Source organism: Phalacrocorax carbo, chromosome 20 (assembly GCF_963921805.1).
Source record: "Phalacrocorax carbo chromosome 20, bPhaCar2.1, whole genome shotgun sequence".
Classification (NCBI taxonomy): domain Eukaryota; kingdom Metazoa; phylum Chordata; class Aves; order Suliformes; family Phalacrocoracidae; genus Phalacrocorax; species Phalacrocorax carbo.
In genome coordinates, this window is record NC_087532.1 from 9,222,207 (window position 1) to 9,247,505 (window position 25,299).

Consider the following 25,299-nt stretch of genomic DNA (forward strand, 5'->3'; position numbering starts at 1 on the left):
ATGGCAAAAGCTTTTTGTCGCTGATGACTGGGGCTGGGGACGTGGGTCTTGAAGGCTTTCAAGTGCCGATGGGATTTGATCCTGACCCACCTGATGGAGTTGGGAAAATGCAAAGCCTGCCGCAGCCTGTGCTGGGCTATTTAAGGTTTTACCAAGGCATGTCATATGGGCTTTGTGCTCCGAGGCGTGATGGGCATCCCTGTGGTTAAAATGCTAAAAGGTTGGAAATGGAGCCTCCCTAACAGAATATCACATGGGGAAACCTGTGGGAACCTGCTGGGAGCACTCCCTGGGTGGGGGACTCTGTGTCCCGGGCAAATATCCCACATTTTTTAATTGGACCTTTTAATTACTGCCTTAGGAGTGAGTGGCGTAAGGTATGTTGGGTCCCCAGGACTGGTCCAAGAGAGTCAGAGGGGTGAAGGTGGCCAGGGAAAGAAGCTAAAATACAAGAAGGATAATTAAAACCCTTTGGCCAGGAATGCAGCCAATAATTAAGTCATGTGTCTGTCACCCCCCCATTAAATGGAAAATAACCATCACCACTGCAGTGGTTATAGCTCAGATAATGTGCCTCATCAGCCCCTGAGGAGGTTTTTGTGACCCTGGAAAGCGGGACCCCCTATGCCTCGCACTTGGAGCTGCCCTAAAAAACATGCGTTTCTTCCTTGACTCCTTATTATTTGGAAAGAAAAAAAAGTTGCTTTTGCTCTCGCTTTCTCACAAAGCGCCGTGTTGCGGCATCCTCTGAGCACCCCTGGGATCGGCTGTGCCCCACGGCTCTCAGACATCGCTACACCCTCGTCTCTGACACCCATGGAAAACACATCCATATTTCCATTTTATGGATTATATTTAAGAGATGCACTTGGGTTTTTAGGTTTGTTTTGGGTTTTGGGGGTTTTTTTTGCCCTCTAGATAATCCTCTGCAGCGCTGAACTGTGGGGATTTTGGCAACGCACCAGGGTCTTGGCAAATCCTCGCGCTTCAGCCCCGCGGGGGCGTCCAGGTGCTTGACGTGTGCGATTGCCGTGGCTTGATTTGGGGTTATCCTGTCTTCCCAGGATTTCAGCACGTGGCAAGTCCAACACTTGGGCCTCAGTACTGAAAATATCCAGGAGGGTTTGGGTAGCTTCGTTTTCCAACCTTTACAGCTCAGGAATTTATTGGACATCTACGATGTGAAATTCTGGTGTGACCCCAAGCCATACGAAACAACAGCTGCATGCCCTGGCCACATGTATAAGATAGGTTTATTTTTATTTTCTGCTCCTTTAAACAGTCAGTTTATTCTACATCAAACTAATCTGCCCTGTTGATTCTCAGCTGAAACCTTCCGGGGGGTTGAAAAGAGGCAGGCAGAGGGGCAGATCTATCAGTAGCTGAATAACTAAGATCATTCCCCTGGTTAATGAAGGTGAAAATCAGACCTTTTGTCCCACTAGGTTTGTAAAACCTGAGTGTTAAAAAATGGTGCTGACAAAAGACCCAAATCTTTGTGTTTTAGCACAAGTTTTGCAGCATAAACCTCCCACGGATGGGTGGGGAAAAAAAAAAAAAGAGAGATAAAGATGTTTTCTTTGATGGAACCATCTCACAGAGGTAGAGAGGACTCTGTAGATGCTGGTGGGACAGGCCAGCAAATAGAAATTAATAAAAATTAATAAAAATACCATCAAATAAAAACAGTCACGGCTCAGAGGTGTGAGAAAAGCCCCTCTGCGTGCAGACCAGCTGCAGCCCCTGGCCAAAGGCAGCGCTGCTGCAGAAACATCTTCATGCCAAATATAACAAGGGGTGCTGAAATGGATTTTTAAATTATTTTAATAATCTTATTTGTTGTTTTTTTTTTAAGAAAAAAAGTTAATTTTTTTTTCCTGCTCTATTATTTATGTGGAATTTCAGCGCCATGTCAGTTTGGTGAGATTTGCTGTGATCTTGGCACCTGGGGGGATCATTTTCCCTTTTCCCTCATTTCTGCCTATTTGAAAATGAGTATCATTTCCGAGGGTTTTGGATGCAAGCAAGAAGTGTGACCAGAAACCTAAACATTGTTCCTCATACTGGTTTTACTAAATAAAAGAAAAACCATGTTTTAGCCTGGCTGTGATGTGGACGGAGGCAGAGCCCACGTATCGCAGCGAGCCCGGCATCCCATTCCCGTGTTTTATCCCCGTTTGCCTTGTGCAAAACACACAAGGGATTGTCTGGAGGACAGTGGGGGCCTTTATACCCCCAAACACATTATTGCCACTCAGCTATTTCCCCACCCCCCACCTTTTTGGTGTGGTTCCAGCCCCAGCGTCCATCCCCAGGGAGCCCTCCAGTGATGCGTGGAGATGTCACGGGAGCCACCGAGACCCCCAAATCCCTGCTTTTGGCGATTGGATGGGGTGTGTTTGTGGACCAGGTGCCACGGGCAGGACAAGGATGCTGAGATGAGACACTGGCCATGCAAAAACCTGGATGGAAACCATCATCACCCTCAGAAAACCAGGCATAGCATCACAGTGAGGGGTGGGGTGGGGGAGGTCCTGCCCCTCTGCTGGGGAAGCAAAAATCAGCTTAATTTAGCAAAGTGCTCGATGAGGCACAAGCCAGCTCTGAATGTGCGGAAAAAGGGAGAAAATAAGGGAGGGCCCAGCTTTGCAGGTCCGTAAGAGGGACAATACGAGGAGGATGCTGGTGGCATTTCGGCCCTGGGCCCTGCAAAGGCACCAAGCGGTGACAAGCAGGTGATGCTGGGTGCAAGCCCGCTGCATGGCACGTGTGGGCTTTGCCATAGCTTTAGCCTTAAATTAAGCAATCTTTAAGGCCACACCCCCTCCTTTGAGAGCGCCACGTGGCAAAAGACTCGAGGTATTTGCCCAGGACCTGCCCAGGGGGGCAAAACCAGTCCAGCATGGGGGAGACTCTCCTGCCTGGACCATGCTGCAGAAGTTGCCTGAACCCAGCAAAGGAGTCACTCGCACGGGACCGGCCCAGATTTGGAAAAGGGGAGAACAGAGACACGATTTTAGAAAGATGCCCATGATCGGAAGTATTTTAATACCACTGAGTCACAATTTTTAGTAAAAACCATCAGCAAAAAAATGCATTTAAAAACCCCAACTGGTCTCATTCCCGCAGCCATGTATCCCATAGAAAAGTTAATGCAATTTTATATTAAAAGAATAAAAACATTCTTACACACAATGCTGTGCTCTTGACATAAAACTGCCTTTTTGATTGATTTTTTTTTAAGCACAAGTTTCCTTTTCAATCCTCACTGCAGTAGCTTTTGGTGTGTATTTTTGGAGGGGAACCCCGTAAGCTGGGTTCAGCCAACCAAGCCCCTGATGGGTGATGACAGACTACAAGCACTGCTCTCCCCTGATGGGTGAAGAAGACATTTTTACAGGGGGTCTGCAATTTAAAAGAGAAAGAGGGCTGTTAGTCCTGTGTGAGAGAGAGAAATCATCACCCCAGGGATGAAAATGCATCACTTCCCCTCCAGCACAGACCAGGGCCCAAAGTAGTGCATGGGCATGAAATAGAGGAAAATAAAATAAAATAAAATAAAATAAAATAAAATAAAATAAAATAAAATAAAATAAAATAAAATAAAATAAAATAAAATAAAATAAAATAAAATAAAGGAAAATGAAATAAGATAGGGCAAAATAAAACACAATCGAGTAAAATGAAAAAAATCAGCTACTTCAGCTAGCTAGCATTAAAAAAGTAATAAAAAAATATATATCAAGCTCTTTGGATCATTTCCACTGTTTTTTTTCTGCAGATTAGCCGGCACAGCACATGCAACATAGACAGACGGATGGAGATATGGGCTTTGGGGGGGATTTACAGACGAAATAGGAGCTACGGCATTTGCAGAGCAGTTAGTAGCGGTCGAGGCGAGGTACAAGGAGGTGGAGGTAATTAGCACGTCGGTGTTTGAAGACTTCACCACCTGCTCCAGGGGATCCTGTCAGGGGGGAGAGGGGTTCGGGCACAGCAGGGAGGCATCAAAATTCATGGGTCTGTCCATCTGCTACCCAAAATAGCTGCGCTGGACCAAAAATAAAAACAAGCCACTGCTCTGTGTTCAAAGCGCCCTGTTTGCCCTCTTTAATTTGCCCAACGCCATGTATTCTTCTGCTTAACAAGGCCACATACTTGTGCCTGGTGAGAAATGAGCCCAGGGCAGATTTTAGCTGGCAGAGCTCAGCTGGAGCACCAGCAGCCGGGGGGGTTCTAATTCCTCATCTGCTCGAATCAAGAATTAATAATAATAATATAAAAAAAAAAGTTGCTTTTGGGTAGCAATGAGGTGGGGGAACGCTTGCACCTCGAAAGCATCCCTCTGCCAGAAGTGGGGGTGGAGGGATGCTCGAGTGCTGGGTTGGGCTGGGTCTGACGGAGGCGGGGAGCAGCTCCCCGCTCGCTCCCAAAAGCAGGGCGGCAGGACGCAGAGGCGGGGGGGGGTCACAGCACAAAGCGCCTCTGTGCAGCACACCCCCGCGGGACCCGCACCGTGCCCCCATGGGGACCGGCATCGCCCTGCACTGCTGTCGCTCCGCAATATCTCTGTGGGACAGACGGACGCAGTCCAGACACCCACGGTCCCAACCATGCCGGGGAAGCCAAACCCCTGCCCGTGGGGAGCCTGGCAAGGATGGATATGGGAGCTGTGACCCAAAACCCCCCTATTTTAGAGGATGGCACTGCAAAACAGTGCTGAAACCTGGAAGATGAGGAGGAAAAAGGTCTCATGGGGCATCCAGGGACCACACAAGGTGGGAGTGCCAGGGTCTTGCCTCTTTTTGGGAGGGGAGGGAGGCGCTGGGCGGCAGGAGGGCAGGGGTAGGGATCAGACGTACTCCCGAGATGTCGACGGCTGTGTCTGCCGGTAGTACTGCTGTCCTCGCCGCTCCTTGGCGGGGCAGGAGCAGCACAGGAGGGAGCCCCCCAGCATGGTGAGGCTGGCGGCCCCCCAGCCGATGAAGAGAGCCGAGCCGAATTCGTACCTGCGCAAGACAGAGAGAGCGGGGAGCATCAGGGAGAGGGGGCAGACAAGGCAAAGGTGCAAACTGAGATGAGGACACCACGGACACAAGGATGCTCGAAGGCCTGATGAGGCGACGGGTGATGTCGAGGCAGATATTGGGTTGTCTTCTCTCCCTCATCTTTCACATTGGCCGGATCCAGCTATGAGGTTTCCCTGTGCTTTAATCTTCTCTTGGGCTGAAACTCCGTGTGAGTGCTCTTACTCTGTCCCAGCGCAGAGCTGGTGTGGTACCGACTAAAGCTTTAGCATCAGGGAGATCTTCTGCAACATGGCAGCTGTGGGGTGGCACAACTCCCACCCTGCGTGGCACATCTCCCTACGACCCCATGAGCTACCAAAACCGGCAAGGGAATATCCTATGGGAAGCACAGGGACAAGCTGGGATTTAGGCAAGGAGCATCCCCCCACCGGGCTCGTACCTGGCGTTGATGGGGACGGTGCTCTCTCTGAAGAACTCGTAGGTCACCTGGGTTGCGTACAAGGACACGGCGGCCAACGTGCACAGACCTGGACACAGAATCACAGAACGGTTTGGGTTGGAAGGGACCTTTAAAGGTCATCCAGTCCAAGCCCCCTGCAATGAGCAGGGACAACTTCAACTAGACATCAAGTGTTGAACATCAGCAACACCAGCCCATCACCAGACCTCTCCCCTTCCTTCCTCCACCAAACAGCTTTTAAAAGATGTTTGAGGTCTTCTCCATCAGAGAGGTGCAAAGGCTGGAGCTGCCTTACCAGAGAGGACAAAGAGGACACCTCCAGCAACAGCGATGCGGCTCTTGGTAACAGGATCCTCTTCGCCAACCTTGGTGCATTTCATGCCCACCACGCTCACAATGATGCCGAAGAAGCCCAGGAGGAGAGAAATCACCATGAGAGCCCGGGAGGTCTGGATGTGAACTGCAAGGCAGGGGAAGAAAAGCCACTCGCCAGCATGTGCTTTCAGCCACAGCCGGTCTCTCCCAAAGCAAGGTCACCTCGTCCCACGCTGGGGATGGACCTGTCCGTAACCCTGTCCTCACTGCGTGGCTCCCGTATCACCCCCTCCCCGCAGGGCTGGTGGGCAGACCTCAGCTCGACTCAAGGCACTGCTCCCAGTGCCTTCCCTGACCTTCCTCCTTGCCACACTCATCCTCACCATGAATTCCTGGGCTGGGAAACACCTCGCCCACAGCAGCACCACAGTTCCCAAATGCCCCAAGGGTGATACACAGCCCCGTGGGTTGTGATGTCCCCATGGGACACTGTTGGTTCCCAAACATGATGCCCACCCTGGAGCTCAAACCCACAGGAGCTGGGTGGGATCTCAGACACGCAAACGGGCTCAAACCCATGGGGACAAGAGGGGCTCTGACCTGGGGGGGTGTGTTGGGACCCAAGAGGGGCTCAGACCCACGGGATGGAGGGCGGAGGCTTGGACCCACATTGTGGCTCAGATCAGTGGAGGGGTAAAGGGGGCTCAGACCCTTTTGAGGGGGTCTCAGGCACATTAGGGGGTCTCAGACCCATGGCTGGGGGGGTTGTCCAAGAAGGACTCAGAGCCACTGGTGGGGCCAGGGGAGCTCAGATCCACAGGGGCACTTGGATGTGGAGAGGGTACAGACCTTGCGGGGGGGGGGGGTGTGTGTATGTCAAACCCACAGAGGGGCTCAGACCCATACGGGGTGGGGGTTTGTGTGTCAAACCCACAGAGGGGCTCAGACCCATACGGGGTGGGGGTTTGTGTGTCAAACCCACAGAGGGGCTCAGACCCATACGGGGTGGGGGTTTGTGTGTCAAACCCACAGAGGGGCTCAGACCCATACGGGGTGGGGGTTTGTGTGTCAAACCCACAGAGGGGCTCAGACCCATACGGGGTGGGGGTTTGTGTGTCAAACCCACAGAGGGGCTCAGACCCATACGGGGTGGGGGTTTGTGTGTCAAACCCACAGAGGGGCTCAGACCCATACGGGGTGGGGGTTTGTGTGTCAAACCCACAGAGGGGCTCAGACCCATACGCGGGGAGGGTCAGACCTATAAGAGGGGTTCAGACCCACAGGCGGGCTCAGACAAGGGCAGCTCAGACGCACAGGGGAACTCAGACCCACGGAGGAGGAGGGCTCTATCCCACGGAAGGAAGCGGGGCTCATCCCCACAGGGCCCCGGCGCCCCCCCCCGTACCCACCGTCGAGAGAGAGGAGAGAGTCGTGGAGCCGGCACTGGACCTGCCCGGTGCTCTGCGCGGCGCAGCTCATCCACAGCCCCTCGTGAAGCCCCACGGCCGTGATGATGGCGTCCCCGGCGTACGAGCTCTGCCTCCACTGCGGCAGCACGGCCGCCGCCAGCGCCGCCACCCACCCGCCCAGCGCCGCCAGGTACCCGGCCAGCTCCCGCGCCCCGCCGCCCATCGCCGCCGCCTCCCGCCTGCCCGCGCCGCGCTCCCCGCCGCGGCCGCGCCCCTCCCGGCCACGCCCCCGGCCACGCCCCCGGGGGACCCGGGGCGGAGGGAGGGCTGGGGCGGGGGTTGGATCGGGGGGGTGGTGGGGATGGTATGTGTCCCGAATGAGAGATTTGGGGCCGGGGCGGTGTGATTTGGGGCTTGGGTGGGGGAAGATTTGGGGTCTGAAGGGGAGATTTGGGTCCTGGGGGAGGAAGATTTGGGTCGGGGTGGGTTGAAGATTTAGGGCCTGGGGAGAAGAATTGGGTCTTGCAGGGGAGATTTGGCGCATGGGGGGTATTCGGGTCCTAGGGGGGAGATTTGGGTCTCGAGGCAGATGGGAAAATGAGGGCACGCAAGGGAGGCAAGAAAGGGGGGACTAGGAGAGGTGAGCCCCCACCCCATCCATGACCCTTCACACTCCTGCCAGGGGCCAGGACCCCCCCTCCAGCTGCAGAGGCCCCGGGGGTGGCTCCAGGAATCCGGCACGGGAGAGGAGAAGGGGGTCATGCCCCCACGCCGCCAGGCCTGACCCTTGCCACTCTGCGGGGGGAACCCGGACGTGCCACCGCAGCATCAACAAGAGCCAGCATTGACAGCAGCATCCCCCCTGCAGGAGGGGGACATGGGCTGTGGGGGGGATACGTGCCACCACCCTGGTGACACCAAGCAAGCGGCAGCCCCAGGACCTGGCAATCGTTAACCACCCCAGCCTCATCAGCAGTCTGCTCACGGCTCGGCCGGCTGAGGTCAGACATCAGGATGGTGGGCAACCACCAGCAGGACCATCCAGTCATCCTGGAGCAACCATCCCTGGAACCCCCCTCTCCTATCCCAGTGCTGAACGGGACCTGCCCTACGCCCTCTCCAAATATTATGGGGGTGCGAGGCTCCAGTGGCGTGGGGCAGGATTTATTTACTCACATTCCCCGAATGGTTATGGTAATGGCTGGGGCTGGACACCCACGGGAACAATTTGATGCCCTGTTCGGGGGTGCTGCAGTGCTCAATGTCCTTCTTGTTCAAGGACGGCTCCCTCCTCCCTGAAATCGTGGGTCCCTTCCCACGCTGCAGGAGTGGGGTCCAGGGGATGCTGTGGGGCTTATGGAGGGGGTTGCAGCACCCATGGGACCTGCTTGCCCCTCAAAAATAACCCTTGTCCCCAGAAAATGCTTTCCTGGGGTTGCAGAGCTGCAAAACCCTTAGGTAAATGTTTGCAAGGAGAGAGGGATGTGTCCCAACACCTGACAACAGTCAAGGGGTGGGGGGTGGGGGGTGGCAGCCACCAGCCCCCCACTCAGCAAGCCACAGCTTTATTAAAAAAAACACCTTTATTCACCCATTTTCTGCAGAAGGCACTTAAATAGCTGCAGGTTCAGCCGAGTGGAAAGGCATGTCTGCTACTGTGGCACCGGGTCCTCACCCCTAAAAGAGCATCCCTCCCTTGTCCCTCATGTCACCCCCCCCCTCCGAGTCTCTGTGATACCCCAGGTCAGGTCCACTGGGGGATGCTGGATGCCGCAGGGGTGGTGCACGGCGTCCCCCAGGTCCCCATCCCACGTCGGTTGGGGGCAGAGGGGGGGTCCCATCTGGCAGCCTCACGGCTGAGCAGCTTGAAGCCGCAGCCCTGGTGTTGCTGGTCCCGGCGGGGATGTCCTGGTCCCCCACGGGACGTCACAGCTCGTCCTTTCCCACAACAACAGCAGCCGGCGCTTCCTGTTCTGGCTCCATCTCCTGCAGCAAATCCCCCTCTTCCGCACTGAAAAGCATCTTCACCAGGTCATCTGCCTGCACACGCTCCTGTGGGGCAGACCCATGGGGATAAGCATGGCCATTGTCCCCCCAAAACCACCCGCTGCTGGGGAGGGAGCTTACCCGCTCGCTGTGCCGAGGGTCCAGGGTGAACCAGAGGGCGATGGCGCAGCGTTGGCCCTTGGTCACGGCTTTCACCCCGTGGGGGTTCTCCGAGCCAGACGAGAAGCCCACAGCACGGCCGCACTGGGGCTGAACCTCCGCCTACATGGGTGGGAGACCCCGGTCAGGATGCACTCGGTGGGTGAGGGAGGGACTTGGTCCCCCCACCCCAAGTTCATCCCTTGTGGTGGCGCAGGGGATGGGGCCAGCAGGAAAGAGTTGGGTTTGGTGCTGCACACGGGTCCTCAAGGAGCTGAGCTACTTACGGTCTCCGTCTTGGCATCCAGCTCAGTGAAGTAGAAAGCTCCTCCTTCGAAGTCCCCATTGAGGTAGAGGATGGCACTAAAGGAAGCAGGGGACAAGCAGAGGTGGCGACCATCACCCCAGGCCACAGCTCCAGCAACTGGGAGCTCCCCTATCACCATGGCGAGAGCCAGAGGCAGGAGAGCTCAGGTCGGGCTGCTCTCCCACCCTGCTCCTCCTGACCCAGGTGCCACAAAGCCATGGAGCCCTCGGGGGGGAGGATCTGGCTGACAGACACCACCAGTACCTGTAATCCCGGAAGGTGTAGGCTGGAGGTTCCTTCACGCACACGAGGGCCTCCGCATTGAGGATGCAATTGTCCACATGCACCTCGTGGCTGTTGTCACTCCGGCCTTCTTGCTTCTCTAGGGTAGAACAAGACCTGGCACGTGAGGACCCCTTTGTCCCTGCAGGGCCAGGGTCTCTCCCCAGGCACCACGTGCTTGGAGGTGACAAGAAAGTCACCTGTAGCCTAAAACCCTTCCATTCGCTGGAGCAGGGACTGTGAGAGGCCATTTGGGTGGTGCAAGTCTCTGCTGACTTGTCCCATGGCATCTCCATGGCCCTCCAGACACTGCCTCTCCCAGCACCCGACCCCAAATGCCTCCAACTGCCCTGTATGGTGTGAAGCTCCCTCCCCACTGGAGGCAACCAACAGAGCTGCTCATCTTCCCAAACTGGGCTTAGGGACAAGCTCCTCACACCTTCCTTTTGGGAAAAGGTGCAGGTAAGGGAGCAGCAAGGAGGCCTCCAAGGAAAGGTCCAAGATCAGACCATGCCAGTTGTTGGAGGGGACCCAGAAAGAACAAGAGGCCGAAGAAGACTTGCTTCTCCTTGGGTTGTCCTCCTCTGAGGCCATGCTCACCATCGATGGCTGTGCGGCACACCAGGTGGGAGTAGGAGAAGTGGAGCGGGACCTCCAGGCGGAAGTAGGACTCCATCATGTGCCGCACCTTCTCTGTCACGTTGTAGTAGAGGTAGGCGCTCTGCAGGGGCACCTTGCCCTCCTGGCCCAGCTGCGGGGACGGGCAGGACACAGGCTCAGCCCCAGGCAGGCTGGGCAAGCACGGGCAGCTGCCTGCCTTCGAACCCCCTCCTCCCTTGTCTCCACAGCCTGTTTCTACACCCACCCTGCGGCCACCCTAACCTTGAGGGCCTTGAGGACAGTCACGCCGTAGAAGGTCTCACTGGGGGTGTGAGGAGATGTCTTCCCACGATAGCCATCCCCGGCCGAGGCAGCTGCCTGCAAAACCCAGTCGGTGTTACTGGTCTGACTTCTGAGCCGCAGGATAGCACCCTCCAGCACCCCCTGCCCCACCGCTGCCCACTCCTCCTGCCCCTGTGCTCACGTTGGTGAGTCTCTGCAGCTCCCGGCACTCCTCAGCAGAAAGGACCCCATCCACCACGACACGCTGGGAGCCGTTCAGGGTCTTGGAGTTCATGGTGACACTGGCTCCTTCGTACACCAAGGGGCCGCCTGTGGCACAAACGGGATCAGGAGGACACGGGGTGGGTGCCACCAACCCTGGGGTACAGCGCTGGGGCACGCTGTGCTCCTGCCACCACCCATGTGGAGGGACTGTGAGCTGGCAGCGGGTGACGTGGAGGTCCCCATCCCACCTCCCCTCCCAGTCCTCCGCACCTTCTCGGATGAACTTGCTCATATCGGAAGACTCCTTGGCCTTCTCCTCCACCAGCGTCTCGATCTCCTTCATGAGGTTGCCGATCTCCTCCGAGATCCGTGCCGCTGTTTCCCGCTCCACCCTGAGCACATGGCAGCCATCAGCTCCACTACCCGACTGTCCCCGTGTCAGGAACGAGGGGCACCAGGACAAGGGCAGGACAAGTTGTCTCCAGGGGCCAGTGACAAAGCCCAAGGCTGGAGAGGGTTACCTCAACCTATCCCTCACCCTGAGCTGCTTGGCACGACCAACCCATCCCCATTACCCCAAGGGCTGTTGGGGAGCAAAGTTCTGCCCTCCAGCAGCCTCTTCCAGCCCCAACACCAAAACACCTCCCTGGCAGCAGCTCCATGGCCATAGCCTTTGGCCCAAACCCCATGGAGGAAGAGGAGTACATCCCACTGGTCCCCCCATTGAGTAGGCTTGACCATCAGCTTGGGAGAGCGCTCACTTTTGTTTCTCTCGCAGCCTTTTTGGTATCACCTCTTCGGGAGTCCAAGTGTCCTGCAGCCAGAAGAACAACACCAGGAGCTGGATGAGGACCTGGCTGGGATGCAGGCCCCTTGCCCCCTTCCCTTCTGGCCACTGTGACCAGCTTGGTCCAGCACCGCTCACCGGGTCCACAAAGGGGATGCCGAAGACGTCATAGCTGAAGAAGAGCAGCTCCTTCTCCATCAGGCTTCGCTGGTGGTACGCCTGGATCTCCTGCGGCAAGGGGGCAGAGGGACAGGGTGAGGGCACAGCACGAGGGCTCTGGAGATACCCTGAGCAAGGGCAGGAGGGTGCTGGGTTTACATCATTCCTGCGGTCCTTGCTCCAGACCCGCAGCCCTGGTTTCCCGGTCCCTCTGGCAGCCGGGAAGCAAGTGGCTTTCCCCATTCTGCATGAACTTCCCTGTCCTGTGTGGATGAGCCCTGGGGAGAGGACGGGGGAGACAGAGGCACAGGCACATCCCTTCTGCAGAAAGCTCTTTAGAAGCAGATTCCCTTCCCTGCTCCACCTGACATGGGCAGACCTCCATCCCTGCCTACCACCTCCCAGGCAGCACCCGAGCATCGGATCCAGCTATTTTGAAGCCAAATACTCTCCTTTTTAAGCAATTGCACTTCAGTTGTGAAAGTCTGTAGCAGAGGTGGGCTCAGATCCTCCTGCCTGCCTCTTAGAGACCTCTCCCACAAGTGCTGGTCCATTTGTGCAAGCTATCAAGCCTTCACTTGGCCAAAGATATTTTGTCAATAATGTTCTTCACTCAGCTATTTTCCAGCTCATTGAGCCTTGCATCCATCCATTCCTCTCCACCTTGCCACTGAAGCGTGGCTGGACCAGAGCAGATCCATCCAGAGCAGACCCAAAACCTCTGCAAAGGTCCCCAAGGAGTGGAGATGATGTCCTTTGAATGGCTCATCCCAGCCAGTCACTCACCTCTCGGGGTTGGATGGGTCCTGCCAGGTTTTCCCCCAGGACAGCGGTGTAATAGGCCAAATTCTGGTTCATCACCTCGTCATTTGGGAAGAAAAGCAAATAGGTTTTGGCGCATTCAATGGCTTTTTCATAATTACCATCTGCAAAGAGAAATGGGGCTCTTATGGCACATCCAAGAGCATCAGAGACAGAGCAAACATGGATATGGAGGAGAAACAAAAGGAAAAGTCCTTGTTCTCCAAAGGGTCTCCCAAGTAGGGCAGATAACCTGGAGCAAGGACAACTGCTGCCACAAAGGCAAAATTAAGAGTCTGAGGTGCTCCCCTGCCTCCAGAAACCATCTCACCAGAAATCAGGGCCACTGCTTGGGTACTTTTCTCACTTGGAGAACATCTTGAAGCCTATTCTGGGCAGCAAGACCCAACCATTTCCAGGCTAACCTGCAATTTTCAGCCACTTAAGCACCCTGACCCACTTTCACGGAAAGGATTGCAGCCTTTCAATCTTCTGGAAGTTTGTTTTTTTTTCCTCCTTTTAGAGAAATCTGCACAGAAACAGTTTAATTTTTCTAAGAAGGTGAATACAAAATAAAATAAAATTGGTATATTTGCCTGGGTTATAACTAACTGTTTTGGAGGGGGAGGGTGCCTCTGTGGTTTGGAGCGAGAGGTGGATAGCTGGCAGGAGAAAAAACCGAATGCTTCTCTAGGCTGTTATTTCACTTGGGAAGCAAAGCTGCCTGGGAACTGAGCATCTCAAGTGACGTGGAGGGTTCTTGCAACCAGGCGCTGCAAGGCCCAGCTCTCCTGTGGCACCACTTCAGGCTGGAGGAGTGGGGCTGCGTAAACATCATGAACATCCACAAGGCCAAGCGGAAGGTCCTGCATCAGTATCAGTAAAGACTGGGGAATGGATGGGTTTAGACTAGCCCTGTGGACAAGGACTTGGGGGTACTGGCGGGTGAAAAATTGGACGTGAGCGGGCAATGTGCGCTCACAGCCCAGAAAGGCGAGCATATCCTGGGCTGCACCACAAGAAGCGTGGCCGGCAGGGTGAGGGAGGTGATGCTCCTCCTCTATTCCACTCTCATGAGATTCCACCTGGAGCACTGCGTCCTGCTCTGCAGCCCTCATCACAGGACAGACATGGACCTGTTGGAGTGTGTCCAGATCAAAAATAATCTGAGGGCTGGAACACCTCTCCTCTGAGGACAGGCTCAGAGACCTGGGGTTGTTCAGCCTGGAAAAGAGAAGGCTGCGGGGAGACCTTACTGTCGCCTTTCCATATAGAAAGGGGGCTTACAAGAAAGATGGAGACAACTTTTTACCAAGGCTTGTAGTGACGAGACAAGGGGCAATGGTTTTAAACTGAAAGAGGGTAGGTTTAGGTTGGTCATATGGAGGAAATTTTTTATGGTGAGGGTGGTGAGACATTGGGACAGGTGCCCAGAGAAGATAGAGATGCCCCATCACTGGAAAAGGTCAAGGTCAGGTTGGACAGGGCTTTGAGCAACCTGATCTGCTGCAAGATGTCCCTGCATCTTGGGTTAGACTAGATGATCTTTGAAGGTCCCTTCCCAACCCAAACCATTCTGTGAGTCTATGATTTCTGCCCATGAAGAACAGCCCATGTAGAGCACGACGTCCACCACCGATGGCCAACAGAGGACGGGCAAACGAGCTGCTTACTGTTGTAGTAGGCAAACTGCAGGTAGTTGAAGTGCGAGGGCAGGAAATCCTCCAGGGGCTTCTCTCGGCCGGGCTGGGAGGCCAGCTCTGTAACGCAGCCCTGCTTGCAGCTTAGCACCTGCATGTAGTGATCTGGTGGAAAAAAACCCTGTGTCACTGCACGTGGTGGCCCAAGGGGTGGTGGACACGACCTTGGGGGTCTCCACTCCAACCTCCTGCTCGCAAACAAGGCTGTTGACAGCTTTTCAGTGGTGGAAACCCCCAAGGATAGTGGCTGCTTACAGAGGCTGTGCTGTTCTCTGGGGAAGGAGTGACCATCCTCACCCTCCCACCCTTGTGTCCTGGTGACCCTCTGCTAGTTTCTCCACATCCCTCTGGAATTTGGGGGGTTCCTGGGCATCACCCCCAGTGCTGAGCGTGGGCAAACAACTCCTGCCACTTACTGGCCACGCTCCTCCTAGTGAAACCTAGGATGGGGTTTGCCCTCTATGGGGACCCACAACCCCCAAGGTGTTTGGGGACCTCTTTGGGGACCACCACCCCCCAGGATTGTCCCCAGCTCTTGAGATGGGGTGCAGCACACACAGCTCCCACCTGTGATGGCCTGGAAAAGGTCTGCGTTGTACTCCAGGTAGTTGTAGCCCTCGTAGTCGTAGGGTCCCTCGCAGAGCGCACGGCACTCGGCGTCCGCCACAAAATACTCCTCCAGCGCCTTCTCCAGGTGCAGGATGGCAGCAGCCGGCTGCTCCTCTGTGTAAAACCGGACACCCAGCCGAAACTCGCTCTGCGGAGGGATGGGGAATGACAGCGGGGGCTCAACGCCCCGCTCCCAGTGACAGAACACCCGGGGTGCCTTGTCCCCACGGGATGGACCTCACAGCACCAAGGGGGCATCTCAAGAGCTTGCTGAGCCAACAGCCGTGGTGTGGCCTCCCCAGGCCCGGCGGCGGAAGGGTGTTTTGGGAGGGGTTGCCCAAGGTGGGGGGCGGGTGGGGGGGTGTCTCACCATGTGGGGTTTGGCCTCCAGGTCAGTGAAGTCCTCCTCGCGGATGCCCGCCATGGCTTGGTAGTACTCCAGGTTCTGCCTCATCTCCTGGTGCCCGGGGTTGGCCGCGAAGAAGGTGTGTGCGGCCGCTGCCGCCTGTGCCGGCCGGTTCATCTGGGCGGGACGGAGCGGGGGGGTGAGACAGCACCCACCCCACGGGGCGGACCCCCCGATGGGGTGCGGAGGGGACCCCGTCCCCGGGGCACCAGGGCGGCCGGGGGTCCCGCAGCTGGGGCAGAGGGCGGTGACGGGGGGCGGCTCCGGCGAGCTCCGACGTGGCACTGCGGGGTGGGGGGGCTGGAGAGGGACGGGCAGGGCCCAGGGCCGCCGTCCGACGGCCCCCACCCCACCGGGGCGGGCAGCCGGACCCCTCCCGAGTCCCGGTACACCCCCCCCGCTCCGGGACCGCCCCCGCCCAGTTCTCTGGGTCCCATCCCCCATCCCCATCCCCCCCCCCCGGGCCGGGATCCTTCCGGGCATCGCCCCCATCCCGGATACCCCCGCAGCACGACACCCCCCTCCCTTCCCGGGGTCGCTGCCGGTCCCGCCGCTCCCGGACCGACCCCCCCACACCTTCCGGTCCCGCCGCCGGTCCCGTACCTTGAAATAGGCGACCTGGAGGTAGTTGTAGGGGCTGCGCTTGCTGAACTCGCGGTCCAGCTCCTCGCCCAGCCGGTACCGGGAGGGCGCAGGGGGCCCACAGCTCCGCAGGCAGGCGGCGCGGCGCAGCAGCCCCCGGAAGAAAAGCAGATCACGGAGCACCGGTTCGGGCTGGGGAGACTCGGCCCCCTCCGCCGGTCCGGCCGTGGCGTTGGCGCAGCGCAGGCGGCACCGCACCAACCGGGAGCGCACGGCCGCCCGGGCCCGCAGTGCCCGCTCCATCTGCAGCACCACGGCGGGCCAGTCGCCCCGAGTGTAAGCCTCGGCGCCGGCGGCGAACAGAGCGTCCGGAGGCTGGGCCGGCAGCGGGGGGTCGGCCGGTACCGGCCCCGCTCCCGATCCCGGCTCCGGTGGCGCGGCCGCCCGCACCAGTAGCACCAGCAGCGGCAGCAGCAGCGCGGGCAGCGCCATGGCCGAGCCTCGGGGCCGCGCCCGCGCGCACCCCGCCCCTCCCCGCGCCGGCCGACGCCCCGCCCCCGAACCGGGCACCGGGGCCAGCCGCGCCCCGCCCCTCCCGCCTCGCCCCGCCCGCAGACCAATCAGCGCCCGCAGCCGCGGGCCCCCTGGAGCCCCGCCCCGCAGCGGAAGCTCCGCCTCGCCGCGCGGAAGGGGCGTGGCGTGGCGGGGCCGGTGATGGCGGCGGAGGGCGGCGCGGAGCGCGGCGGCGCGGGCCTGGGCCCGGGGCTGGCCCTGGTGGAGGGCGGTGCGGGCCGCGCCGCCCGCGTTGGCGACCCCGGGGACCTGGTGGCCCTGGCCCAGCAGGTGCAGCAGGTGAGGGCCGGGCCCCGGCGGCGGGACCGCGGGGGCAGGGCCGGGCCCGGTGTCCAGCTCGTACCCGGTGTCCAGCTCGTACCCGGTGTCCAGCTCGTACCCGGTGTCCCGCTCCCTCCCGGCCCTCTCCGGGGGCTCCTCAGCAGCGGCGGCCCTGGTGCCTCCCAGCACGTCCCGATGCTCTCCGGTGTGCCCTGCGGTGCCCCCCAGTATGCCCCAGCGCCCCTCCATACCTTCCCGTGTCCCCCGGTGGGCCGCACTATTCGCACTTCCAGTATCTCCCGTTGCAGCGCCGTGCGCCCCGCTGTGTCCCACAACATCCCGGTATACCGTCCTGCTTCCCAGTACGTTCCACTGACTTTAATCCACCTCAGTGTGTCCAGGTGTGTCCTAATGCCCACTCTCCCGGTCCATCCCAGCGCCTTCCGATCTGTTCTATTCCCCCTTCAGTGACTCCCAGTCCATCTCACTTCCCCCTGATATGTTCTGCTGCCCCTCCTAGTGCTTCCCAGTTCATCCCAGCATCTCTCAGCCCACTGCAGTGCCTCCCGGTATGCTGTGCTATCCCCCCAGTGCCTCCTAGTACATTCTACTGCCTTCCAGTACTATGCCTGAGTCCAGTGTGTCCTCCATAGCTCCTCAGTCTACCCAGTCTAACTAAATCCCTCCCTGTAAGTCCACTTGCCTCTTCCCAGTGCATCCCACTACCTCTCAGTGGGATTGCCTCCCAGTATGTCTTACTGCTTCCTTTCACTGCCGCCCAGTGTGTCCAGGTGTGCCCCAGTGCCTGGTCCCTGCTTCACAGCCATTGCCCCACTGCCCGGAGGTGCCGTGGCCGCCCCTCAGCCACATACGGGGCGGCTCCTGCACCACCCGCGGCCCCGCTAAAGCCTCACGCGAGGCCACGACTGCTGCTTATCCAGCACACACCCAGCACAGCGAGGTCTGAAGGGTCGTGGCTCTTCCCCGTCCTGAACAAGCTTCGTTCTACCTCACAGGCAGACGACTTCATCCGAGCAAACGCCTGCAATAAATTGACCGTCATCGCCGAGCAAATCCGGTACTTGCAGGAGCAGGCTCGGAAGGTGAGGACACAAGCTGGGCAGAAGGCTCATTGCCTTGTGCTTGCAAGGGGAGGGAGGTTAGCGTCTGTCTTAACTGCTGGATGCTGGGGAAGAGCTGTGGCCTGGATGTGAATCATGGCCAGGGGCCAAGTAGAGAAGATTCAGGGGGAAAATAACGAGGGTTTATTGTCCGGTATCAGCTGGGGACACGGGAGGATGTTTTTGGTGCTTTCCCTGAGTCCTCTGTGCATAAGGAGGACTTCTGTTAAGGCAGAAGAGCAAGGGTGGCTCATCAAAAGCAGCTTGGGTGTCAGGAATGTGACTCTGGCTTTGGGACAGGCACCTCCTGTCTCTGTAGCGTGTGTGCTGTGCTCCTGGGAGGACTCGGCACAGTGGGGTGACGACGTGGCCATGGCTGGATCTGAGCCTCTGGGAGAAGATGAGCTGTTACCTGACGACGGGCTTGGCTTTGCAGCTTGTCCCAGCTCATTTCCTGGAGCAGGTGGCTCCGGCAGCAAGCCCAGCAGGGCTCAGCTATCCTCTTCAATTCAGACTTCACCCTTGGGGGTGAAATCTCAGAGCCTGAGTGAGAAAGGATCTGCCAGTCACTGCGACAGGCCTGCTGCCATCAAGGCCACTATGTCATGCAATCATTAACCGGTGGAGCCGGAGCTATGGAGCAGTCAGCTGGTGGAGCTGGGAAGATGAATTCCCCTTTGTTTGCTGTCCCTTCACTTCGGGACTGCAGCAGGGAAGCCCCCAGGGTCCAGCAGCTGTTTATGGAGACAATGAACAAGACCAGCACGTGGTGGGGTCAGGCACAGATGTGAACCAGGGGCTGTGGTGAAGAGGTCCTTGGTGCATGGAGGTATCTCCACCTCTGTGGAGGGGTGTAGGAGCTCTGTCCAGCTGACAGGGGAAACTTGGGGAAAACTTCATCTCTTTGGAAAGCATCTCCTTTATGGGGCAAATAAAGATGTGCCGCATGAAGCCAGACAGGCACTGGAGAGGATGAGGCCTCGTGAGCAGTGAGTCAAGTGATGTATCTTGGGCTCTGGCTGAGAGGCAATAGTGGGCTGTCATTTTATTTCCTCTGTGGAAATTTTAAATTTGGTTTTGTTTTTTAGGTCTTGGATGAAGCTAACAGAGATGCTGATCTGCACCATGTGGCCTGCAACCTCGTGAAGAAGCCAGGAAACATTTACTATATGTACAGGCGGGAGAGTGGCCAGCGATACTTCTCCATCCTGTCTCCCAAGGTGGGTGGTAACAGCCCCTGAGGAAACAGGGAGGGGAAAAAACCCACATTTCTGCTGCTTGGGCACTCCTGGACCTCAGAAAAAAGCACCAACTTGATGGAGGCATTTGTTGCCTCCTGCTCAGTTGGTGTTTGTCCGTGGTCTGAGTTACTCTGCTGGAGTAAGAGCCATATTATGAAGTTCTCTTAGCCCTTGGTGGATGATGGGCAAGAAGACCTTTGGTGCATGGTCCTGAATTCTGCCTTTTGGTCCCTGCAGTTCTTTCTCTGAAGCAAAGACATGCAACATGCCCTGGGCCCTCCCTGTCCAGTGTGGCGGTCTGGCAGTACAGTCTTCTCAGGGGCTTCAGTCCAGGGAGTGAGTTTGTCCGCAGCTTGGTGAGGGTGTCTTGGAGGTATTCTCCTTCCAGGCCACCTGCTTTCTTATGTGCTGGGTGAAGGCTTCAGAGTAAAGCACGGAGCACGTAGACGAGCTCTGTGCAGGTCAGGGAGATCTGGTATCCCCAAGCCTCCCTGGGTCAGCAGCACTGTAGCTTGACCTGGTCTTAGAGTAGTTGGTTAGAAAATGGGATGTTCACATAGCTGGGACTGCTTCAAAGGTGGTAGGGCTATCCAGCACGGGCAGAGGTTGGGCTGAGGGCCAGTGCAGCCCAGCTCCACGGGAAACTGAGCAGTGATGTGAATCTCTCCTTTCTCTTCCAGGAATGGGGGACCAGTCCCCATGAATTTCTCGGTGCCTATAAGCTCCAGCATGATATGTCCTGGACTCCGTTTGAGGACATTGAGAGACGAGATGCTGAAATAAACATCCTGGATAAGCTGCTGAGCCGGCAGGCAGCGCTGCCCCCGTGTACAGAGCCCAACTTCCAGGGCCTCACCAAGTGACACAAGTGACCAAACGGGACCCCCTGCGCAGCGTCCCTGTGTGAGGACACACGCTGCCTGCATGCTGCCAAAGGCGGAGCAAGGAAAGAGACCAAGAAACAAAAATGCTGATGCTGCCAGTACTTGCTCTGTGCTTTAATGAGACTAATTCTGCATTCAGTCTTACTGGATTTTCTAGAATTGAGTAATTTATTTCTTTGATTTATGCCAAGCTTTAGAGAGAGGCAGATAGTATCAGGAGGAGTCAGTTCCAAAAGGGCTTGGGGCAAAAAGCAAAAACGCATGGGGCAGATGTGATAAAGCTATAGAATATGTCCTACTTGTCTGGCTCTGGTGTACCTCACTCTGACGCCCTGCAGCAGGTAATGATTTCAGGGCTGGATTTTGCCCCTCGTTAAAATGCCCGTATTTAGGAAGCTCTGTGGCCTGGGAAGAGTGGTTGAAGCCCGCACAGAAAGGTCTGTTGGTCTCTGTCCCAGCTGGTTCAAACCCCTGAGCCTGTCACACAGGGTGACCTGGAGCTCTCTCCTCTGGGAAGAGCATCCTCAAAAGTGCCATGAGGACTTCAGGTGCTCTGCAAAAGGTGGGTGTTTCACAGCCCTCGTGTGTTCCCTGTGGCTTCAACTGGTTGAGCTGCCAGGGTGAGACAGGTACCTGCAGGCATTCTGAATGCCTCTGTGCCAGAGTATTGAAGAAAAGAAAATAAATCAATCTTGATCTCAAATGTACCTCCGAGACAGGCCCTGTGTCCTGCCTGCATGGCAGGCATCCCTTTGGCTTTTACCAGGGAGACTTGGTGGCATGTAGGGCTGGTAGGACATCCCCATCCTCTCTTTTTCCACCAAGAACTGGGGAGAGGCAAAGATCAGAGCTGCTGAGGAGATGTCCTCCTTCTGCCCAGCCACACAGGGCTCCTCTAGGAGCTTGCCTGCTCTGTGAGAAGCCAAGATGGGAATGTACTGATGGAGAAGGGCATGTCCAGGTTGGATCCTGGTGTGTAACATCATAGAATGAATCATAGAATCATAGAATGTCCTGAGCTGGACAAGCTCCATACCTTGGGCACGCTTCCCCTCTCTGCAAAGTCCCTCCATCTCTAGCAAGGATGGAAAACAGACGGTCCCATCCCCTCTGGTCTTTGGAAAGTCTCAGCAGCACCCAAGGGAACCCACATCAAGCCCCAGCAGCCATCATCCACCTCTGTAATGAGAGATGCTTTCTTTGGGCTTGCCGCTTGAGATTAGGACATCTCCATGGGACACTCGCTTGTGCCCCAGCCTGGATGTTTCAACACTTCATTGCTTTTCTTCAAAAGAAAAACCAAAAAAAGCAAGAAAAGGCAGGTGATCTTCCCACTGAATCACATGGGTGCAGGGATGGAGGCATCAAGAAAACCTTGCGATATCGGGAGACACGTGCTCAGGTAACAGGCTTTGACAACAGTAGTTCTTGGACAACGTTTTCCAGCAGCATTTGGTTTCCAAAGGGCAAGCAGAATCATAGACCCACAGAATGTCCTGAGCTGGGAGGGACCCACAAGGGCCATCGAGTCCAGCTCCTGTCCCTGCACAGGACACCCCAAATTCACACCGTGTCTCTGAGGGCCTTGGCCAAGTGCTTCTGGAACATCGCCAGGCTGGTGCCGTGATGCCTCCCTGGGGAGCCTGTGCCAGGGCTACACCACCCTCTGGGGGAAGGACCTTCTCCTAATGCCCAGCCTCACCCTCCCCTGGCACATCTCCCTGCCGTTCCCTCGGGGCCTGGCGTTGGGCACCAGAGAGAAGAGACCAGCTCCTGCCCCTCCTCCTGCCCTTGGGAGGGAGCTGCAGAGCGCCATGAGGCTGCCCTCGGCCCCCTCTGCTCCAGCTGAACACACCCAGGGACTTCAGCCGCTCCTCGTACGGTTTCCCCTCTAAACCCTTCCCCAGCCCCGTGGCCTCCTCAGGACACTCTCCAGTAGCTTTATACCCCCAATGTCCTGCGGCGCCCAACGCTGCCTGCAGCGCTCGGGGTGAGGCCGCCCCAGCGCAGAGCAGATCTTTTTGGATCCTCCCATGACTTGTTGGCCTCCCCAGGACGACTAGGTAGTGACTGCATGTGCTGCTCAAGGTGTTGCACCTGCACACTGGCCTTAGCCTCTCCTCTTCTGGGGCATGTGAAGGTTGGGGACCATCTGTGGAAGGGGAATTGTGGCCCCAGGGTCTGGACCCACCAAGGGTGGAGCTGGTGCTTCTTGGTGGAGCCCAACTGCAACGGCACTTTGGCTCCACCAAGAAGCACCACCTCCACCCACATTTGCAACTGGGATCTCCTCACTTCTGAGGAGGTGATGGAAGGGTGGTGCCCTCTGTTCCCCATGGCATGGCCTTGGGTGCAGTGGTTGTTCGCCTTCCCCAGAGCTCGCTTGTTCCAGCTGGTCAGTCAACTGACCTTCCTGGGTGTTGCCCCATCTCTCCTTAACCACTGACACCGCTGCCTTCAGCTCTGCTGGGTGATGCCTGACTCAATTTGGGGCTAAGTCTGTGTGTCAGGCTTGGGTTGGTTCATGCATTCGCTCTCAAAATAATCCCTTTAACTCCTCTAAAACTCCTTGTTCCCATTCTAGCATTGATTTGTTTGTCTTACACCGTGTCCCCAGAACATCCTGCTCCTCCTGGCCCTTACCTGCACCTGGGAGGGGTTTGGGTGCCCCACTGGAGTCCTGTGGAGGAGGATGCTGCAGCACCATGTTCTCACCCTCAACTCATGCGTCTCCATCTCAATGTCTGAACCTCCTGCTTCGGGTTAGTGCTGCAGTGACTCCACCAAAGGAGGGAGGACCTCTTTGTATCCCCAAGAGACCCCTGGGGACCAGCACCATCACTGGGTCTGGCCATCACTGCTGTTTATTCCCCCTGGCACACCCTGGGAGTTGCCCTGAGAGGCTCTTGGGGCTGCTGGCACCACCGTTTCCCTGTGGGCAGAGCTGTTCCCTGCTGGGATCCCAGAGGGATGGGAGGTCTGAGACAGCTCCCTGGCAGCCCAGAACACTTTTTGTCCTACATTTTCTTCTCCCAGCTCTGCCAGATGCGGTAGCTCAGCCCCACCCCAGCATAGTTAAGCCTCTGTTTGGCCAGAACCTGGTCCTCGGAGTCAATGCAGGACGGTTCAAGCACCGTTTCCCAGCTCACCCCCCTCACTCGGAGTGCAAGAGAACATGAAAAGCAATGTATTATTATTATTATTATTAGATCAGGGTATAATTAATTCCTTATCAAGTCACAAGTGTCTAATTTGATGGGTTTTTCCCTGCTTGTTTCATTGCCCCAGGTCTTATTTTACTGCATGTTATTAAATCTTAACTTGGAAGGAAGTAAGTTAATTACTGCATGGGCTTTGCCATGGCGCTAATTACAGCAAGCAGAGATCTTCACATGTGTTGATTTATGCTCCTCTGGGAAGAGGGGATTCCTGCCCCAGTTTTATCTGTTTCCCATCATTAAAACCTTTACAATGACATGCGCGAGGGGATCGGGTGACATCTGTAGACCTCCGTAGCTTGTGATTTCACACGCTAGCCTTTGGTGGGATTTTACACGTGCTTCCCTACAGTTCCAGCAAACATCCCGGACCCTCTGCACCCCGTAACTCCCGTGTCCCGCAATTCCTCTGGGCACTGGCAAGTCTTTCTCTTGGATTTGCCCAAAAAAAGCAAAATCGCTATGGATGTAGCTTTCTGTGGAAACACAGAGAAGGTATCAAGAGGCAAGATGTGGAGAAAGTGGGCTCATGGTCAGTGCTGTTTGGAAGAGGGGCTGCAGCTGCCAAGTGGTCCTGCTGCGGAGCAGGGAGGCGATGCTGGAAAGAGGGAACCATTCCCCCCAGATGCTGGCTGGTTACCCTGGAAAGGCTTGCCCAGTGTTGCCATCCTGGCTGGTTTTTGATCTAATTAAACCCAAAGAGCTGAGGCAACGTCAGAACTACTGGAAGGTGCTGCTGCAGAGCCGAGCAACCCATCTGCTGGAAAATGGGCGAGGTTGGAGTCTGCTGCAACGCTTGCGATGAGGATGAGTTTCTGGAGAGCTGAGGAGTCGGGGCTCGGTGGAGGATTTCCTGAGTCCCTCAAGGCTCACGATCTCACCTGCTCAGCTCAGCCTCTACCGAGCTGTTGCCTTTATGGGTTTTTGGCTCGATGGGGTGGGGATTTAATCCAAAAATGAGCTGAGAAGAGTCAGCAGGATGCAGTGCTGGAGGGCGGAGGTTGTCCGCAGATGAGGCATGGGCCACATCTCACTCCTACACGTTTTTCAAGCCTTTATTTAGGCGAGTGCGTGCCCTCTGCTTTGCTTGGAGGAACAACCATGTAGGCAAGGCGTGAGCGAGGCAGACCCAGAGGCTGTGGGTCCTGCTGCAGTACGTAATGCGTTTCCCAGATATAAAAGGTAAAAATCAGCTGTCTCCTGCAAGGCTTCATTTCCATTCAGTTTTGTCTTGAAAATTCATTTTGAAATTATCCCTCTCCCTTTTGTGAGCGCTCAGGGCAGCAGTGAGCCTGGTCCGAAGGCAACGGCTCGCTCCAAAACCCCCAGGGATGGATGATGTTTACAGGAGACGACAGAGGTGAGCTGCTGACACCGGTAACGCCGGGCAGAGTGGATTTTGCTCCATCTTTGGACATGCAGATAAACCAGGGCTTGTTTAAAAGAGCCGGCGGAAAGATGCTGTTAGGAGTCTGATCCTCTCCTGGAAGGTCCCCAGAGTTGATGTTTGCTGACTCGTACGGCTGCCGTGAGCCTTATCCTCTTCTTCTGGCCCTGAGGGGTGGATTTATTAACGGCTCCATGTCATGAATGGTGACTGAGTGGGGGACAACACCTCTCAGTTGTGCTAAAATTGCAGAAGGCACCAAAACAGGGCAAAAAAATACCTCGGGCAAAATTAAAAAAGCTATAGAGCATTTTTTTTTCACCCTTTTCAGATGGTTTTCAGCTGCCCACAACAGGGATTTTTAACCACAGCCTTTCTGCTGCTTCTACGTTGCCTTCTTGAGGCACGCTACAAGACCATCAGGTCTTCCTGGCTTTTAAAAATTGAATTAACTCTAAAGTTTTCTGTTTCGGGCCAGATTTTGGCTCCTGCTTTTCAAAATGGCAGCTCCCGGA

General features: G+C 56.5%; 4 protein-coding genes across 4 annotated transcripts in view; 2 read left to right on the plus strand and 2 right to left on the minus strand.

The window, feature by feature from the left end:
- The window catches only part of PPIH (peptidylprolyl isomerase H), a 262,108-nt gene that overhangs the window by 31,298 nt on the left and 205,511 nt on the right, over nucleotides 1-25,299 (plus strand). The gene's annotated exons all lie outside the window — the stretch shown is intronic.
- CLDN19 (claudin 19) lies at nucleotides 3,032-7,445 on the minus strand. The gene is made up of 5 exons (XM_064470289.1): nucleotides 7,215-7,445; nucleotides 5,786-5,950; nucleotides 5,470-5,557; nucleotides 4,863-5,009; nucleotides 3,032-3,405 (listed from the first exon to the last, which is right to left on the minus strand). The coding sequence occupies exons 1-5, from the start codon at nucleotides 7,435-7,437 to the stop codon at nucleotides 3,354-3,356; spliced, it is 675 nt and encodes a 224-aa protein (XP_064326359.1). The 5' UTR covers nucleotides 7,438-7,445; the 3' UTR covers nucleotides 3,032-3,353.
- P3H1 (prolyl 3-hydroxylase 1) lies at nucleotides 8,779-16,656 on the minus strand. The gene is made up of 15 exons (XM_064470103.1): nucleotides 16,121-16,656; nucleotides 15,482-15,634; nucleotides 15,070-15,259; nucleotides 14,476-14,607; nucleotides 12,788-12,927; nucleotides 11,981-12,070; nucleotides 11,817-11,869; nucleotides 11,326-11,447; nucleotides 11,033-11,160; nucleotides 10,831-10,926; nucleotides 10,549-10,699; nucleotides 9,931-10,048; nucleotides 9,647-9,722; nucleotides 9,342-9,482; nucleotides 8,779-9,266 (listed from the first exon to the last, which is right to left on the minus strand). The coding sequence occupies exons 1-15, from the start codon at nucleotides 16,589-16,591 to the stop codon at nucleotides 9,141-9,143; spliced, it is 2,187 nt and encodes a 728-aa protein (XP_064326173.1). The 5' UTR covers nucleotides 16,592-16,656; the 3' UTR covers nucleotides 8,779-9,140.
- C20H1orf50 (chromosome 20 C1orf50 homolog) lies at nucleotides 16,774-20,477 on the plus strand. Its single transcript, XM_064470193.1, has 4 exons — nucleotides 16,774-16,951; nucleotides 17,950-18,036; nucleotides 19,143-19,274; nucleotides 19,976-20,477. Exons 1-4 carry the CDS (start codon nucleotides 16,814-16,816, stop codon nucleotides 20,156-20,158), a joined length of 540 nt encoding a protein of 179 aa, XP_064326263.1. The 5' UTR covers nucleotides 16,774-16,813; the 3' UTR covers nucleotides 20,159-20,477.